Source organism: Pteropus alecto, unplaced genomic scaffold (genome assembly GCF_000325575.1).
Source record: "Pteropus alecto unplaced genomic scaffold, ASM32557v1 scaffold110, whole genome shotgun sequence".
Classification (NCBI taxonomy): domain Eukaryota; kingdom Metazoa; phylum Chordata; class Mammalia; order Chiroptera; family Pteropodidae; genus Pteropus; species Pteropus alecto.
In genome coordinates this window covers 7,395,070-7,414,501 of record NW_006431920.1, presented here as the reverse complement: position 1 = coordinate 7,414,501, position 19,432 = coordinate 7,395,070, and the positions used below count along the sequence as shown (strand labels likewise).

Genomic DNA, 19,432 nt, shown 5'->3' with positions numbered 1-19,432 from the left:
TGGTATTCAGTACACTAATATACTATACAGATTTGTAGCCTAGGAGCAATAGGAGAACAGAATTTTCACCCTAAAATAGAATTTTCACCTCATTGGCATAAGGATTATTTTAGACTTGTTAATGGTAAGAAACAGTAGACCTGGCAGAAGCTCTGAAAACCAAGTAGAAATTACACCTGTAAGGGAAATCTTTATTTGTAAGAGTTTTTCCCTCACTGTACCAGGTAGAAGGGGATGACTTTATCTCTAAAAACTTACCAATGCAGAAGGCAACTACTTAAATATGCATAACAATGTCATCCTTGTTTACTGCGTTTTTTCTGGTAGCCTCCTATAACTGACTGCTTCTTCTTTTGTCTTGGAAGGGGGAGAAGATGGTATTTAAGGTGGTGGCTTCAGCCATTTTGGTGAGTTACTCGGTGTTCCTGAGTCTCTCCTATGTGCACAGGAGGTATACATTTTATTAAACGTTTGTTTGTTTTACTCCTGTTAATTGTCTTTTATTACAGCAATGTCTTAGCTAAGAACCCAGGAAAGTAGAAGAAAATTTATTTTTCCTCCTCTACAGAGCAACAGGCACTACCACATAGCCTAGGTATATAGTAGGCTATACCAGTGTTAAGTATACTCTACGATGTTCATACAACGACAAAATTGCTTAATAATGCATTTCTCAAACATATCTCTATCCTTGACTCATGACTGTATTTGGCCCTGTTCCAGTCTCTTTTAGCAATGAAGTTGACAGCCACCTGCCGCCTGGTGTTTTTCAACTATACAGTAATTAGTATTTATAAAGAAAACATAGTGGGTGCTCACTACTTGGAATTCATCCTTCTATTTAGCACATTATAATTGAAATCTTTCGGTGGCAAGTCTTACTGAGAGAGGAGAGGAGGCATCAGAAAAAAATGCAAAGGAAAGGGCCTGCAGAAATGACCCACTCAGCTAAAACTGCTCTCTCCCCCGATCCTGCCCAGTGCTCTCCAGCTAACATGTTTTCCCATAGCTCCCTCCCTCCCCCACTTCAAGGACTCTCCAGCTCACATATGTGGTAGGTACTCAATAAATGTCTGTTGAATAATTAATAAGTGAAAGAGTTCCAGGACTCGTGTAGGAATCTGAGGAGGGCAGGTTCCCGCCTCCCCCAATTTGGGGGTGGTGTAGGGGGACACAGACCAATAAACAGATGAGTACCCTGCTCTCAGAGACGCTAACTTCCACAGACGCTAACTCCCACGCCCTCCTCCAGGTGGTGGGCGATTCCTGGAACTAATCCTTCCCCAGCCACAGAGGGTCCAGAGGAAGGGGTGGGTTTAAAGGCGGATGCTGAAGCCGAGCGCACAGTGATCGATCCTTTGAACAATAGACAGACTCCAGTGGAGGTCCCAGGGATTCGGCAAGGTTGCAGGGGCCCACGCTGCCTGGCTCGGGGCGGGCAGCCAGGGGATCCCTCTCCGCCTCCCGCGGGCGCCGGGGCGCTCCAGCCAATGCGTCCCGGGCGCGCTAGCTGCTCCGGGACCCAGTCGCGCGTCACCGGCAACCCCCAGCTCGGCCCGGGTGCGCCCTCCCACTCAAGACAAAGTCCAGTCCCCGCCCACTCCTGGGCCACAGCCTCCTTCCCTCTTTTTTAGGCTGGTGCCCCACGCGGGGCTCGGAGGCAGCCGCGCACTTTCCCCAGGCGCTGCAGAGCAGCGAGGTTCCAGGCGGCGGCGGTCGGCGCTGTCTTCTCCCCGCCCGGCCATGAAGGTCGAGTTTGCGCCACTCAACATCCCGCTCGCGAGGCGGCTGCAGACGGCGGCGGTGCTGTATTTTGTCCTGTGCTTCTTGGTACTCGGTAAGAACCCCACGCGCTCCCGGCTGCGCCAGATCCAGGCACAACACCTCAGTGCATGGGGCCCTGTCCGCTCCCACCCCGACAGTCCTTGTCCAAGGACGTGCTTAGACCCTGGAGCCCTTTCCCCTCTGCGAGCCAGAGCGCGCAGGTCAAAGAGGGCGTTTCGAGCTAACTTGGGACTCTCCTCTTGGGTTTCTCTCTCCACGCGAACCGCGTAGCGGACGACTGCATGCCAACTTGATTTTCCCCTGTACTTTTAAAATATTTTAAACTGAGATGTACCTTAACTACAATAAACGGCACCGACTATAAGAATACAGCCCTACCCTTTTTAGCAAATGTATGCACTCCTGTAACCACGACCCAGTCGAGCCCCTCAAAGGTTGATAAACTCGTTTCTTGAATTGTCCATTCATAAATGGAAAAACAATGCCCACGTCTGAAACTCTCGATTCCTTCTCCCCACCCTCATGACAAACAGCCGTGTTAGCTTTTCCGTGTTTAAGACCTTCCGGATGCAGAAGGGTACCTGGCTGCCCAGAAGACTGCTCCAATCTTTGGACTGGGTTGGGTGGCTTCTATCTGTAAATAAATAATTCGCCCTGGAGTGTGTTCTAGCATGTTCGTAAAATAAGCGCGCGCAGAAACGCACCGGAGCCTGTCACAGATGGGCAGCGGCGGGAAGCTCACCTGAACGCTTTTCGTCAGGATGTTTGTTCTGCTCTTGGAGAAATGGGGGATGGTGTGAGAAGAGAGAGGAATTATTGGGAACTTAATTTTCCCGAAGGCTAACATCCTTCGCTCGCTGTAAGATTAGGTCATGGTTTGTACACTGTTGAGGCCACAATAGTAACAGTAATGGTCAACTCACTGCGCTAGAGAGATTTACAACTGGGAAAGGGTTTTTACCTTTTGATTGCCTTCCTGCGTATGAGTCACTGGAAGGAGTTTCTAAAACGTATGGACACCCAGGCTCTATCCCTCGAATTTCTAGTTCATTTATTTCAGAACGGAGCCCGTGCATCTGTATGTGTGTTCATATTTCTATATTTATATAATTTGCATTTATATACTTTAAAATTTTTTGGTCGTGATTCCATAGTGTAGCGGTTAGCAGGGCTCCTTTACATGCAAAAGGTCCTGGGTTCGCACCCTAGTGGAACCACGGTCCATGGTCTATAGCCACCGGCCACCCTGAACAAGCCTCATGTCTGATCTCCGAAGCTAAGCAGGGTCGAGCCTGGTTAGTACTTGGATAGGAAACCACCTAGGAAGACTAGGTGCTGTAGGCATAAATAATAATAATAATAATAAATTTTTTAAAACAAACTCCAAGCGACTCTAATGTGCACCTAGGGTTTCCTGAAAAATGAAATTAAAAACATTAATTCATTAAGTCCTCATAGGCCAAACAGACAGGGTTAATAGCATTACTTTGTTTTGCTCTGGACCAAAGGACCATTGAGATAATAACCGACACACTTCTGGAGGGTGTAGTATGGGCCAGGTCCTGTTCAAAGCACCATACGCTATTAACCTTGTCATCTTCACTACAACCCCACGACTTGCGGACTCTTCTCATGGTACTGCACTTGTACAGATGAGGGAACTAAGAGCTCAAGTAAATTGTTCAAGGTCACACAGCTAGTCGGAGGTGGAGGAGCTGGATGCAAATCCAAGTATTCTACCCAGAGCCCCTGCTTTAACTCCTATGCCTCCTGTTTTAATAGCTTGAACTTGGAGACTGACTTCCTTACTGATCAATCTGCTCATCTGTGAGAGCACACTGTCCTTTTCTTTCATAGCATTTGTCATTGCTTTATTTGTGTATGCCAGTGGTTACTTGAGAAATGTCTGTATTGCCATCCTTGTTTACAAGCTCAGTGAGAAACCACTCAGCATGTGTCTGGCCCATGGAAGATACCAAATAAATATTTGTTGAGTGACTATCTCCACTCTGTCACTCAGAAGGGGCATGTTCGTACTCGTATCAACCCAAGTCATCCTCACGGCAACGCAAATGAGAGCTCGGGGGTGAAGTTAATTGCTTAGGAGCACGTGGTTCAAAGTGATTGGTGGGACCACAAGTGTTAAATGTGACTGTATTAGTGACTTGGACATTGCCGACAATTTCTAATTTGAATCGAACTACGGTAGCCTGGCAAACAAGTTATGTAAATGTCTTTATTGCATGCATTTCTCATGTGTGTTACTAGCAGCAAATTATTTCATATTATCATATATTTTGGAAATTTTATTATGGAAAATTTCAAACATACAGAACAGCAGCGAGAAGGCTATAAACTCCCATAGACCCGTTACCCGGGTTTATAATTATTTTCACAATTTGGTATATTAGTTTCATCTATTAATTTGCAAAAACATTTTTAAACAAATAACATTTCCTAAATTATGCCCAAAACACACTTTTTTTGGTGACTTATTTGAACCAGGATCTAATAAGAACTTCAGGTTGCATTTATTCTTTTAATTCAGAACAGTGCTCTCCTATTTGTTTTCTTGTCATTGGAGTGTGGAAGAAGCCAGGTTATCTGTCCTACAAGATGCTTTGCCTTCAGGATTTGTCTGATTCCTTCTTCATAGTATTAAGTTATTCCCCAACCTCCTATACGTTGTCTCTAAAATGGAAGTGGATGCTAAAGGCTTGATTAGATTTAGATGAGGCCTCTTTGCATAGCCTCTTCCTAGGTGCTGCTGTGTGCTTCCCATTGCATTGTGTCACGATGTACATAATGTCCAGGTGTCCCATTATTAGTGTCTAAGAGTGATCAGTGGTCCAGTAATCTGAGAGGTGGTAATTGTCATGCTGCAGATAAAAGTTCCCTCTTCGCCTAGTGGTTTAAGTCTCTATTAATGATTCTTGCCTAAATTAACTGTTTTGAGTCTGCAAAAAGTAGTTTTCTTATTCTTTTTTCCATGCTTCACTTATTAGCTAGAATTCATGCAAGGAATACTTTTTCCCATCATCTAGGGCCATTTGACTATCCTATAATCCAGTTCTTACAGGAAAGGTAGGATAAAAGTTTACTTATTTCTTTCTACATAATTCCCAACTTTAAAGTAAGGAATTGATGTACTAGCTACTTCCAGTGGTTTTTATTAACTATATATTCTAAGATCTCTCAATCAAAATCTTGGAATGCATTTTGCTTTCCATCATCAGGAAATGAGTTTAAACTATTAGCCCTTGGGACATATTAAAAAATAGAAAAATGTTTCATTTAGTCATGAAATGAAACACTGTTTCTTTGGGATAAATGTTAAGTACCTGTCATCCAATCTTATAACATTGTATTAGTTTTGACATACAATAATAATATGATACGTGTATACACACAGGTATATATTGCAAAGCGATCACCACAATATACTTAGTCATATATATTACAGAATGATCACCACAATCTATTTAGTTAACATCCGTCACCACACAGTTACAATTTTTGTTTCCTCATGATGAGAACTTTAAGGATTTACTGTTTTAGCATTTTTACATCTCCAGGACTTATTTATCTTATAACTGAAAATTTGTAACTTTTGACCACCTTCACCCATTTTACCCTACCTCTACCCACTGTCCTACCCCTCCACCCCCTCTTCTGGCAACACCAGTCTATTCTCTATATCTATAAATTAGATTTTTTTATTTTTTAGATTCCATATATAAATGAGATCATATAGTATTTGTCTTTCTCTGTCTGACTTATTCCACTTGGCATAATGCCCTCAGGGTCCATCCATGTTGTTGTAAATGGCAGGCTTTCCTTCCCTCTTTTTTATGGCTGAGTAGTATTCCATTAGATATCTATCACATTTTTTCCATCTGTCAATGGACACTTAGGTTGTTTCTATGTCTTGGATATTGTAAATAATGCTGCAGTGAACACAGAGGGTACAGATATCTTTTTGAGACAGTGATTTCATTTCCCTTGGATAAATATCCAGAAGTGAGATTGCTGGATCACCTGTCATGCAATCTTAATATTCAAGAAACAGAAACATTACTTACTAATCCGCTACCTGAAAAGTAGAAAACTGAAAAAGGGCCAACATTTATTGACCATCTTCCACCTTTAACCCCATGTGGCAGAGATTATTAGATTTCTTATTTTAGATGATAAAACTGACACTTAAGAGGCTAAGCATCTTCCCTAAGATCACTTGGATGGGACCATGATCTTTTACTTATTTATTTAAGCAGCCTTACTGGGTGCTGACATACAACAAACTACACACATTTAAAATAAATAATTTGACAATTTGTGATTATATATATTACATTATGTTTATGTGCATATATAAAACCATCATCACAATTAACATAGCGAACATGGTCAATATCCCTAAAGGTTTCTCATATCCTTTTTTTAATCCCTCCAAGCATCCACTGATGTGCTTTCTGTCATACAGATTAGTTTGCCTCTTCTAGTGTTTTATATAAATGGAGTCACATCATATGTACTCTTTTTTATCTGGCTTCTTTCAACATAATTGTTTTGAGATTATTTATGTCGTAGGTATAAATAGTTTGTTGCCTTTTTGTTTTGAAGTTGTATTCTAGTGAAAGATATATTGCAGTTTGTCCATGCATCTGTTGATGAATATTTGGATTGTAGGTATTATGAATAACTGCTGTGAATCTGCCTGCAAGTCTTTGTATGAACATATGCTTTCTTTATTTTTGGATAAACCTAGGAATGAAATGGCTGATCATGGTATAGTAGGTACAGATTTAACTTTTTAAGAAACTGCCAAACTTTCTTCCCAGGTGGTTATATTATTGTACGTTCTCACCAGCCATGCATGGGAGTTCTGCTTGCTCCATATCCTGGCTATCACTTGAAATAATCAGTCATTTTTATCTTTGCAATTGTAATAGGTGTGTAGTGGTTTCTCATCGTGTCTTTAGTTTGCATTTCTCTAATGGCTATTGACATTGAGCATCTTTTCATGTGCTTAGTTGCCATCTGTATATTTTCTTTGGTGAGGTACCTATTTAAATAGTTTGCACATTTTTAATTTGTTTGTTTATTTTCTTATTACTGAGTTTTGAGAGTTCTGTTCTGCATATAAGTCTTTTATCAGGTGTATGCTTTGTATAAGTGTTTTTTCTAGCCTGTGGATTATCTATGTGTTTTTGAAATTGTGTTTTGAAGAGCAGAAGTTTTAATTTTCATGAAATCCAATTTATCCATTTTTTTTTTTTTTAACGAATTGTGTTTCGATGATATAGATAAGAAATCTTTGCTAATCTAAGGTCACAAAGATTTTTTATGCTTTCAACAAGTTTTATAGTTTTAGGTTTTATATAGATATATTTTGGGTTAATTTTTGCATATTATGTAAGATCAATTCATTTTTTTTGGCATATGTATAATCCAATTTTTCCAGATCCATTTGCTTTAAAGAAAAAAAAAAGCTATCTTTTCTCTGTTGCATTGCCTTTGTGCCCTTGTCAAAAGTCAGTTGTCCATATACACGTGGTTTATTTCTGGACTCTGTTCTGCTTCACTGATCTATATTCCTATCTTGATGCCTGTCCATACTGTTTTGATTACAGTGGCTTTATAGTAATTCCCAAAATCAGACAGTGTTAACCCTTAGACTTTGTTCTTTTTTTCTCAGAGTCGTTTTGACTATTACAGGTTCTTTGCATTTCCATATGCATTTTAGAATCGGCTCATCGATTTCCACCAAAAAGCCCGCTGAGATTTTCACTGCTATTGCTTTTTGATTAAGATTTGTCTAGAGATTGAATTCCAAGAGAACTGACATCTCAAAAATATTGAGTCTTACACTGTGTGATTTTATTTATATCAGAAGTTTCCAAACTTTAGAGTGTATTTAAGAATCACCTAGGGATTTTTGTTAAAATTCAAATTCCTTGGAGATTTTAATTCTGGAGATCTCAGGGAGAGTCATTAACATTTTTTAACTTTTTATTTTGAAATAATTTCAGAAATAATAATTATAGAAAATAAAAGTCCTAGAAAATTTCGAATTCTCAAAATGTTAACATTTCACCATGTTTCCTTTACCTGTCTCTGTCTCTCTCTCTGTCTTTTCTCTCTCTCTCTCTCTCTCTCATTCTTTTAACTGTTTAAGAATAAGTTACACTCATGGTTTCCTTTTTTTCTTAAGTACTTTAGTATATCTTTCCTAAAACCAAGGACATTCTCTTACATAACCATAGTACAATTATCCAAATCAGATGCAGTCCTGTGATCTAATCTATACATAGACCCTATTCATATTTCAGCCATTACCCCACTAATGTTCTTTATAGCAAAAGAATTCATACGTTGTATTTTGTTTTTCCGATTTAGTCGCCTTTAATCTGGACAATTTTGAGGGAGTGAATTTTAACAGTCACTTGAGTGATTTATGTGAGATTCTTGGACTTCTATAAATATGATTGTGTCACTTTTATTCTGACTTATATCTGCAGTTTTCAGTTTGTAGCTATACAAAGTATTTGTGTTTATTTTGTCATTAAGTTCGTAAACCTTTAAATCTTAATAACATGGGACTAGTTTCAACCAGATCCTTATTATAATTTATTTGCTTCCATCAGGCAAAGAAGTAGGTTTAGTAATGGATTTGCTTTTAAACAAGACCAATGTGATTTCCAATACACAATACTTTTAAAATGCAGTGTGGAGCAGACCCCCATATTAGAAATACTGGCCTGCACATTTCAGCAAAAAGGTCTTACATTTGCCGTTCAGCACTGCCCTAAGACACTGTAGGAGGCAATTTCTCTTAAAACAGGAATTTCAAAAATCAGAAGAATGTTATGCTTACATTCTTATATTCAGCAGATGGTGTTTTGAAATACAATGCCTCAGGATAAAAGGAAAAGAATGTGATATGCTGAAGGATTTTGTTTGCTTCCGAATTTCATTTGCTTTCTCCATATTATGTGAAGTAGTTAAAATAAGTACAGAAACAATTTTCGAGGGGGGGTGGGAAATGAAAACTTCTTGGACACAAGTGGGAAAGATATACATACAAGTTAAATATTTTAAACTGTTTCTTTATATCGATCACTAATGCGAGTAAATCAACTTTCAATGGTTGGTACAATGTTTTTCTGATGCCGTTTGCTCATGGAAATTTAATTGAATCATGTTAAAGATGAGAATATTCTTATATAAGTAGATTTGTTCTACAAAGTTTTGTTTAGTCCCCCCCGCCCCTGTTAGTGGAACCATTTTATTTATTTTATAAGTGATTTTTTATTATAATTCATGCTAGCTATTAGAAAAATTGGAAAATGTAAAAGAGCTTTTAGGAGAGACTAGAAAAATTCCATATTCCCATCTAGAGATAGCTATTCTTAAAATTTTGGCATATTCCTTTCCTCCTGCTTACCCATTTGAAAGATTTTATTTTTACCAAAATAATATATGCACTAGAAAACAAATCAAATCACATATTGGGTTGAACCCTATGAAACTGGTGTTTTTGAGGGTCTCAAGCAGTCAACAGTAGTTAATTAACATTTATTGAGAGTTTTCTATATGTTTAAATGTTTTCTGTGTATTATTTTATTAGCTTCACTAACCAATTATTTTTCCATAAAATTATTTTTCCATATTAAACTTACTATGCTAAATTTTGAAAAACCAATAAAGAAAAACCCAGGACTTAAAGGAGTTGATCAATTTACACACATCAGGTCTTTGACTGGAGAAGTGCCTATAGGCCAAGTGTGTCATTAGGACTCATTTACTTTTCAAATTCTGCTAACATTGATGGACCATTGGTCCTGGGCCAGACATGGTCCAATCCATTTTAATTTGTATTTTCTCATTCAGCACAATTTCACTGATTTTAAGTATCCAGGTGAGTGCATTGGCATTGGAAAGGGTGGAGGCAGCAGAGGAAGATCATTACCAAGAGCTGCAGAGATGGGAAGTGTCCACGTGGGCTCTGAAGGACCATCCACCCAATAGCCGTAGACCTGGACACCATTCCTTGCCCAAACTCTTCAGTTCATGAGGGAAAAAATGACATTTACAGCCCCGATTTTGCTAGAATACTTCTTTTCTAGAAAGCTGGGAATATCTAAAGGCAGCCTTGAAGCTAAAAGTGGGTCATTGGATCAACCATTCCCTCTACTTGGATGAGATTAGAAGTCAAGACTTTCTGGCAAATGTAGGCCTTTCTGTGAGGTTCCAACTGGTCCCCAGCCTGGCAGCAGTGTTTAACCTGCTATGCATTATTATCAGTTATATGAGTCACTCATATATTTCCCTCTATCTTTTAATTTAGAAAATTTCAAGAAGTACTGAAAGAATAGCTCAGTAAATATTATTTTTACTTTTATGGACCAACTTTTAGCATTACATTTGCTTTCTCTCTCTGTCTGTACACACAGACATACATACACACTTCGTTGTTATTGTTGCTCTTGAACCTTTGAAAGTAAGAAATTAAGCTGTAGACATCATGGTACTTCATCTTGAAATACTGTAGAGTGTGTCTCCTGAAAAGAAGACATAATCACAATCCCATTATCATCTCCAAGTAATTTATCAGTGATATAATAATCTTATTTAATATATGGTTCATATTCAAATTTCCCTAATAGTCTTTACATTTGCCTTTAAATCTAGACCAGTTCCTTTTATTTGTCTTTTGTTTTTTAATATTCTATAACTGATTTTTAGAAATGGCCCCCGCAGTCTGGAGTTGCCAAATTATGCCCTCATGATTAGAGTCAGGTTAAACATTTTTGGCAAGAAGACCACATAGGCGACAGGGTGTATTTTCCATTAGATCGTAACGAGAGGCATATTTCACTTTGTCCCTTTATTGATGGTGCATACCCTTTGGCTGAGCCGTATTCGTTTCTGACTTTTAGTACTGTTAACGTGAGGGGAGTATGACAGTACTATTCACAGTAACCAAACGGTGAAAACAACCCAGATGTGCATCGGCGAATGACTAGATAAACAAATTGCGACGTATCCATACACGGGAATTTTATTCAGCCATAAAAAGGAATGAAGTACTTGATACAAGCTACAACACAGATGAACCTCAAAAACTTGAGGTTTACACGTTTTTGTAAAGTCTACAAAAGGTTACATATGGGATCATTCCATTTATATGAAATATCTGGAATAGATAAATCCATACAAAAACAGAATGCAGATTATTGGTTGCCAGGGGTAAGGGAGAGGGGTATGAGAAGTAACTGCTTAATGAATACAAGTGTTTTATTTTGGAATGATTTAAGCATTTTAGAACTAAGTAGAAGTGGTTGTTGTACAAAATTATTAATACACTAAATGCTGCTGGATTGATTTCTTCTAAATGGTTAATTTATGTTGTATGAATTTCACGTCATTAAAAAATGGTGGGAGGCAGCTTCCCCAACAGTGTTAGAGAAAGTCAAGTCTATGGGAGTATAAGGGATAAGGGGCTGACCTGTGGTTTTTTAGCCCAGGATATACCTAAATCAAGGCAGCTAAAATTCAGGCTTTCAGTGTAGCTTGGTTTGTGAATCTAGACAGTTTTAGCAGGTATTAACATTGAAAACTGCAGAACATATTGGAGTAGGCTTTGTATCTTCCTTGTAGCCTTTGACTTCCAATTTAGAAGAACCGTGTTACTTTGGATTGCTTAATGAGATAAAAATAGAAAATAGAGATGATCTATTCACCTAGTTTCTGTAGGGTTTTCTGCTTCCAATTTAGTATCGAGGAATTAAAAAACTTTTGGTACTGTTTATGATATGAAATATGAAAGGACTTATGCAATGTGTGGAGTGGAGTTTAAATTAGAACTTCTTTAGATAGTAAGTGTATCAAAGTGTATCAAGTGACAAAGATGTTTCTGGTTAGTGATCCAGTATTTGACTTACTGTCCAATGGCAGTAAATCAAAATGTGGGGAAACTTTATGCAGGAGTACATTTATAGAGAAAATTTGTTAGAAGCCCAAATATTAAAAAATAAAAGAATGGTTGATTTAGCACTGACAATCAATGGACTGTTGATCAGTCATTAAAAATAATGTTTATGAAGATTATATTACCATATTTTTTTCTTACCAAACAGCTAATGTGAGATCATTGTGATAAAATACAGAATACAAAAGATATATGATCAGCCTTGTTAAAGGAACATAACCTGTTCCTAGGAAAAAAGACAACAAGTAAAATTTTAAGTTTTTGTTGGGTGACTGGAATATGGATGATATTTGTCTGCTTCTACTTTTTGCATTCCCCGATGTATAATAGGAAACAAAATTATTATAACAATGGCTCCCCATCGTCAAGCGCTTGCTGTGTGCCAGGAACTGTAGCATCTCTATGTTTAGCCTCTGCACAGCCCTTGGAGAGAGTTGCTGTTATTGTCCCATTTCACAGGTAAAAGAATTGAGGCTCAAGAAGTAAAAGGATTTGCTCCAGGTCAAGCAGCTAGTCGGTGGCATATTCCAACATAAGGAGTCTAATTCCAGAACCGTGTCTTAACCACATGCAAAACATATAAGTATGAAAGATATGCAATGTGTATTCAGTTAGAGGATGTGTGTGTTTGGGTGAGTGGAACACCACTAGCTGGGTACGTTTATTACTGGATCTGCTCTTGACTCTGTGGCTCAGGTTAATTTGCTTTTGGTCTCAGTTCTCCATCATTATAGCAAAAAAAAAAAAAAAAAAAAACCCACAAAATAAAACAAATGCTACGCCTAAGTTCCCTGTCTTTATGCTTGTGAACTTGCTTATACATGTGTAATAAATACTTGTGAGTTTATGGTGTTAGCACCATTAAGTGGAGATGGTTTGGTTTTGTACAAAAAAGTGCATGGGTTTACAGATTAGGCAGATCTAGGTTCAAGGCCTTTCGGTAGTGAAAGTGCCTGAGCCTCAGTTTCCACAAGTGCAAAATGGGGACAGTAATAGGTACGCTGAGGGTCGCCAGTGGGAGACAGTCACTTCTCAATAACCTGTCTCTCCCTTCCCTGCTCCACCTTGGCCCACGTGACCTCACTTGGAGTACAGAATAATGAGACCTGCATACGTTTCTTAGAAATGTTTTGCACATTTTAGTAAAATAAACAAAATCAGCCAATGGCGGTAAGTTGTCAGCACTCAGATCCAGGTAGAGGGAAGCAGGTGAAATGAAAAGGGATGGTCCTGGTGGGAACGAGGGTAGAGAACGCCCGTCTGGCCTTGCTTCTGGATGTGTGGAAGCATCGTCGGCAGTTCCAAGAATGTAGCAGAACAACCCACAGCACGGTGCCGGGCACACGCTTTGTTAACCTTTCGTGCATTCTTTTAACCTGTCACCCACCCTGAAGAGAGCAGGTCAGTTCTCTGATGGAGTTCAGTTCTGTGTTTGGGTTAAATCTTTTTTTTTTTTTTTTTAGGCGGGGCAACCCTTGGTTGACCTCACAGATTGCAAGGACCTTGTCAGTTTACAATTCCTTATGTTAAAAAATTTTTTATGCCTACAGCACCGGTCTTCCTAGGTGGTCTCCCACCCAAGTACTGACCGGGCCCGACACTGCTTAGCTTCCCAGATCAGCCAGGGATCGGGCTTGTTCAGGGTAGCATGACCGTAGACTGGGTTAAATCTATACTGGGAAATTTATTGATTTAAATATTTCCAGAAACACACACACACACACACACACACACACACACACACACGTGTTCTGATTTTGGCAAAAAAAAAAAAAGTCTATATCTACATCTATATCTATAAAAAAATAATAGATCAAGGTGCCATTACCCATGATGGATTGTGTGGGGACAAAACTCTTTTCAATAAAGTTGATAGGGAGTGGATAGGAGTTTGGAGACTGAAGTCAGCACTAGATCACCGGCAACACATCGCAGAAGAGAAAGAGACAGAGGCGCTCCTTAAAGTAATAGTAATAGGTGGCATTTATTGAGCACTTACTATGTGCCAAGCTTTAATGTCTTTATGCTCCCTCCCCTCTCACTGATATATCTCTCTTTGTAAATATTTTTTAGTGTAACACACAGTACAGGCATAAAAAGAAATGTCTAGCTTAGCTTAATGTCTTACTTTAAGGCATACATTCTTGCTGAATTTGGTCAGTCTTTGTTTCGCATATCTTGAAGCTATGTCATTAGGAGCACGGACGATTTGGCTTCCAGTCTATCGTTATGAAATGTTGCAAACAGCGATGAACAAGCTGAGATGTAGAGTCCCTCCTGAGCTAGCTCTATCTCTGGCAATAAAGTGCCTGAAAATGAAGTTTGTCACTAGAATGTGCCCTCCGTGGTCAAGGTAAACACCTGTCCCTCCCTCCTATGAATGACAGTTCCCCCATATCTCATATCAGGGAGGGCGAATAGGGCCATGAACTTCGAATTTAGATGGATCAACTACTTGCACTCTGTATGGCTTGGGCAATTCCTTTAACCTCTCTAAGCTTCCATTTCCTCTTCTATAAAAAGGACATTGAAGATACTGTGGTTTCTTCACTGATACTGTAGCCATATGAGAACTAAATGGAAATATTTTGACAGCGAACACAATACTCAGTATGTAGTAAACATCTAATAAATGTTAAACGATACCGTCATTGTTATGTTGTTTTATTACTGGCTTGAACTGAGGCTCCGTTTAATACCCTTTGGATATGTTGAGTCTTCCTCCATGGGCTGATGATTGTTCAGCACAGTGAGCAGATGCCAGCGGAGCCCGATTCCTGAGGTCTTTTCCTTTCTTACAGCGGAGGTGTGCGTCGGAATCCTCGTGATACTGGTCCTACGCAACTACTGGTTTCTCTACATTCCTTATTTTACATGGCTTTACTTCGATTGGCATACCCCAGAGCAAGGAGGCAGGAGATGCAACTGGACCAGAAGCTGGGCTATTTGGAGGCACTTTAAGGACTATTTTCCAATTCATGTGAGTAGACTTATTAGATAGTATGATTTTGAGCTGGGAGAACAATGAAAATTTTTCATCGCCTATATTTCAAACTTTTCCCCTTTTACAGAGAGAAAGCTTACAGTTCAGCCCAAGTTACTGAATGGACTCTAAGCTAACACAAAATTTAGAAGGATATTATGAGGGACTCCGGGCCCTGGAAATAGTTAAAAATTTGGGGGGAACAGCTCTAACCCAGGGAACAAAAACAGGTCATATCCTCTATTTCCTCTTGACATAAGAACAAATCATGGGTCCTTTTATTTCTTTTTGGAAGCTAATCAGTAGACTTTTTTTTTTTTTTTAATCTCAATATAAATGCATCGTAGCTCATCAAAACTTCGGATCTGGATCCAAGTCACAACTACATGTTTGGGTTTCACCCCCATGGAGTGCTCGCGACCGGAGCCTTTGGAAATTTTTGTACAAATTATTCGGACTTCAAGAAGCTGTTCCCCGGCTTTACCGCGTATCTTCACACGCTTCCAAATTGGTTCTGGTGTCCTCTCTTCCGAGAATATCTGATGAGCCATGGTAAGTGGAGGCAGATCATTGTTTCTGCCATGTTCTAGGGGAGGCAGGACCACGAAGAATGTTCTCCTCCAAACCCAGTGGAGTTTACTGTTTCTTAGCGTCTTTATCCTGATCTGGCACCTTCTATGCTGTTGAGATGTTTCTTGCCTCCCCCACTGCACCGTAAGTGCCAAGAAGACACAGCCTGTCCCTTTTTGGCTGTTCTACCCAAGTTTCTGGCATCGTGCCTGGAATATAGGAATGTTCAACAGATGTGAAAGAATAAATTCATGAATGCATTCTGTGTATCCAGATGTGGCAGAGAGAATCATGGATCGAGTAAGTGATAAAGTGCACCTTTGGAAAGGCACTTTGAATGCTTTTATGAATATTAGAGATGAAAAATATCCTCTAGTATGTCTTGAAGTAATGGCAGTATATAAATCAAATATACTCAATCTGCTATTTTTATCTTCCTAGATTAAATATAATGTATTAGAAATAAGAGTCCATTCTACTTTGCTATTCTAAATAAGTGAGAGACTCTTGGGGGTAGTGCAACTATAATTATGAGAACAGAATTCAGCTGAAATGCTATAAAGACACTATATGAATGTGTAGAAAAGGCTAAACTTGTGTTCATAGCTCTCATGTCAAATTAAGAGGCTCACTTTGTTTGGTTTTCCATCTTGACTAACTTATTGATTAACCATGAGCTATAGTAACTTACAAAGTGCTTTATGTTTGTGATCATTGTGTAGGTTAATTATTATTGTCTTTGCATTTCTTGGATATAAAGAAAAGTTGATAGTCTCTTTTTGAAAAATCCCAGTTTCAGGATCAGTAAGTAACATATCGGAGATAGCATTTTTCATGGTCTTCCAGGTTTTTATTAGTTCCTATTAATTCCTCAAGTCTCTGTTGTCATTAATACCCAGTAGGAAATCACTAAGCACTGAAGGACCAGGATCCGTGGCTTGGTTTTTTAGGTTCTGTTTATGGACCTTGTGTAAAACCCTGGACTGTAGGTCCGATCTAGATTGCCACTGAGTATGGCCCCTAGGGGGTGCACTGAAACCCCCAAACTACTGTAGAGAAAAAATATCCCTTCTCTTCCTTGTTTTGCAGACATTGGATTAGTTTTGTAAAAGGGAGAAAATCAGAGGGAAACTTTAAAAAATTTCAAAAAAGCAAAATTTCAAAAAAGCAAAGAAATATATTTACAGTATATAGTTTACTGATTTAAAGTATATCTATGGGTGAGTTTGAGTAGTGTGATTGAGATCAGGTATGGCAAATTCATGGCACACAAGATGTAAGTTCACCCTCCCCACGGTCATGTCAGATAGAACTAATCCACTTTAGAGTCTCTGCATAAAGTGACTCCATGGCCAAGATGAGACTTGTCTGCAATCACTGGCTTATGTCATCATGAGATCTTTTCATTTGTTATAACCTAAGCCTCCCAAAACCTGCTTCCTAGGTCGGTCCCTGGTCCGAGGCTGTTCTGCTGCTCTGCACCTGCCTCTTGAGGTGTGAAGGACAGACAGACAGACATGTGCATCAGACTTCATGTAGTGAGGAATCTGGGGATTCAGAGGTCCTTTGCTGTCAGGTGTCTGTTTTGCTCTCACCTAAGAGATTTCTGTGGCTCTAAGTCCTCATAAGCCCCACCTCCAAACCATTCCTCTTGGCCCATTTCGGTGAATCTGTACTCAGCAGGTGTCAGACATGGGATTAGAGTTTCAAAAACACTCTGTTTCAAGGTTCGAGTCCCCTTCTGTCTCCATTTAGGCTGGGCCGGTAGTGGAGATCGGATCACAGCGGCCTTATATACCATGAAGGGGACTTGAGGTTTTATCTTGTAGGTAAGCCACGGGAATTTGTGAGGGATTTTGAACAAAGAAGAACCTGATTGGATTTTGCATGTTAGAAAGATCATGCAGGCAGCAGCCTGGAGACAAGTTGAAGGGAGGTGGGCTTGATGAATGCATTGGAGACGGGGGTGCTGGAAGGGGCCTATTGCAATGATCAAGGGAGAGGTGATAAGGGGTCGATTGGCACAGTGATGGCAGTGGAAATACAGAGGAGGGGATCGATATAAAAATAGTTGATAAACAGATTCAACAAGACTTAGTGATTGATTCAACCTCATGAAGGGAACGACTGTATATTGTCATCCTCCAGGAGTTAGCCAAGTGTCTTCCCTGTAACAGGTACTCAATAAATGCTTTTGAATGAATGAATAATGAGTCAACGTGGTGCCTAAAAAGAGAACGATACATGTGGAACTTGGTTTCTGAGTCACATGACTGGATGGATGATGGTTTTGTTCACCTCAATAGGTAATGTTGGAAGAGGAACAGCTTTGAAGAAGAATTTAATGCGTTGGGTTTGGGCACACGGAGTTTGAGGTGTCTTTGAGCTGTCAAGGTAGAGATGTCCTCTGGGCCATTAGAGGTGTGGGCCTGAAGCTTTAGCAGGAAGGTCGTCCAGGAGATAGATTTAGGAGAACTCAGCGCACATAAGTTAGGTGAATCCATGTATGTAAGTAAGTTCAGAAGACAGTAGAGACAACGGCTTAGTCAGCTCTGGCTGCTGTTAGTGATTGCCGCAGACTGGGTGGCTTAAACAGTGGGAATTTATTTCTCACAGTTCTGGATGCTGGCAGATCCAGGGTCTGGTGAAGGTTTGCTTCCCAGCTGGCAGGCAGACATCTTCCCGTTGTATTCTCGCCTGGTGGAGCGAGGGCGAGACTGCGTGGTATCCCTCTTTCTCTTCCTTTAATACCGGTAATCCCATCATGGGGGCGCTACTCTTAGGAGACCTGGTTACCTCCGAAAGGCCTCACCTCCTAATACTATCTTATTGGGGGTTAGGATTTCAGCATATGAATTTAGGGGGTACACAGACATGCAGTCTCTAATAGAACCCTAAAAAATAGCAGCATTTTAGGATGGCCCAAAGAAAGAGAACCTAAAGAGGACACAGAAGTGACAGAGGCAAACTAGAAGGGCCAGTGTCTGAACATCCAAGAGACCCTCCTTCTGGTGGAAGTGATCCAGCCCTCAGGGCATGCAGGCAAGATGGCCATACTCTGAACTCAGGGAAAGTTCAAACCCATCTGGGCTCAGATTCTCTACCCTCTAACCCACCACCCCTGCCTCTTCTCTTAAGAGAGTAGTCGGTCATTCAGAATGCTATCATAATTTTACATTCCCCCAGTAATAGGAACCCACAGCCTGTAATTTCCTTCCAGAGATGAGGTTTGGTATGTCTTTATAAAGCCCATCTAACACATTTTTTATAACTAAAAAAAAAAAAAATAGATAACACCTCAGTCATTTTAATTAAAAAAATAGGTAAGACCAAGAATGAGAGGAAACAATAAGATATCGAAAAGCTATTATCTCTGAAACATGGGTCATGAGTGGTTTGTGTTTTCATCTTTCTCTTTTCTTCCAGGAGTTCATAATATTTTCTTCTAAGAGTACGTAGTACATTTAAAAATCTGAAAAGGAATCTTTGAAGTTATATTTACATGGAAAAGCCTGATACAAAGACTGAACAATTATGTAACTGTCTTAAATAACCAACCAAGTCAGACTAGACATTTTGGAATCATGTAGAGATCGAGCAAGTGATTGAGGTTCTTTGTCAAATGTCTGATTTTTTTTTTTTTTTTTGAAACCATTTACATTATAAATCCAGGTTTGGAAAACAAAACTCTATATAGAATATCTGAAAACAATGTGTGTTCAGAAGCTCCACTGCAACCTCTTGGAAGATACACTTTGCAGTTGTAAGCAATGACCCGCCAGGGCAGTGATCAAGACCCTCACGTACAGCTATGCAGGTTGTGCACTGAACAACTCCAGGGGCGTCTTTTACTTAGAATGCAATATGGAGTCCGTAACATCCAGCAGTACACAATCTACCCTAACAAGCAGACGACCTAATAATGATCCAGCAACAGTTTAAAGACCTAATCCATTACCTGCCAAAATGTTAGCTCGTATTCATGGAATATATTACTAAAGATTTGCCTATGAAAAAATTATAAACTTGCAAGGTGCTCCAAATATAAGCAGTGTAAGAAATTTTGTTAGGTGTTCACTGATACATAGAATATTATGATA

The 19,432-nt window shown here is 39.5% G+C and overlaps 1 protein-coding gene, 1 long non-coding RNA gene and 1 pseudogene across 2 annotated transcripts in view; 2 read left to right on the top strand and 1 right to left on the bottom strand.

The window, feature by feature from the left end:
* Positions 1-1,185: 1,185 nt before the first annotated feature.
* MOGAT1 (monoacylglycerol O-acyltransferase 1) overlaps positions 1,186-19,432 on the top strand; it is a 28,042-nt gene continuing 9,795 nt past the window's right edge. Inside the window, exons 1-4 of the mRNA XM_015585444.2 lie at positions 1,186-1,310; positions 1,635-1,837; positions 14,581-14,759; positions 15,110-15,314. Coding sequence (XP_015440930.1) covers positions 1,744-1,837; positions 14,581-14,759; positions 15,110-15,314 — 478 coding nt within the window. The 5' untranslated portion in view covers positions 1,186-1,310; positions 1,635-1,743. The remainder of the gene's footprint in view (positions 1,311-1,634; positions 1,838-14,580; positions 14,760-15,109; positions 15,315-19,432) is intronic.
* On the bottom strand, positions 13,321-13,439 carry LOC112475445 (annotated as a pseudogene).
* LOC112475394 lies at positions 15,321-18,652 on the top strand. Its single transcript, XR_003044696.1, has 2 exons — positions 15,321-17,161; positions 17,510-18,652. It is a non-coding gene; the product is annotated as an uncharacterized LOC112475394 (long non-coding RNA).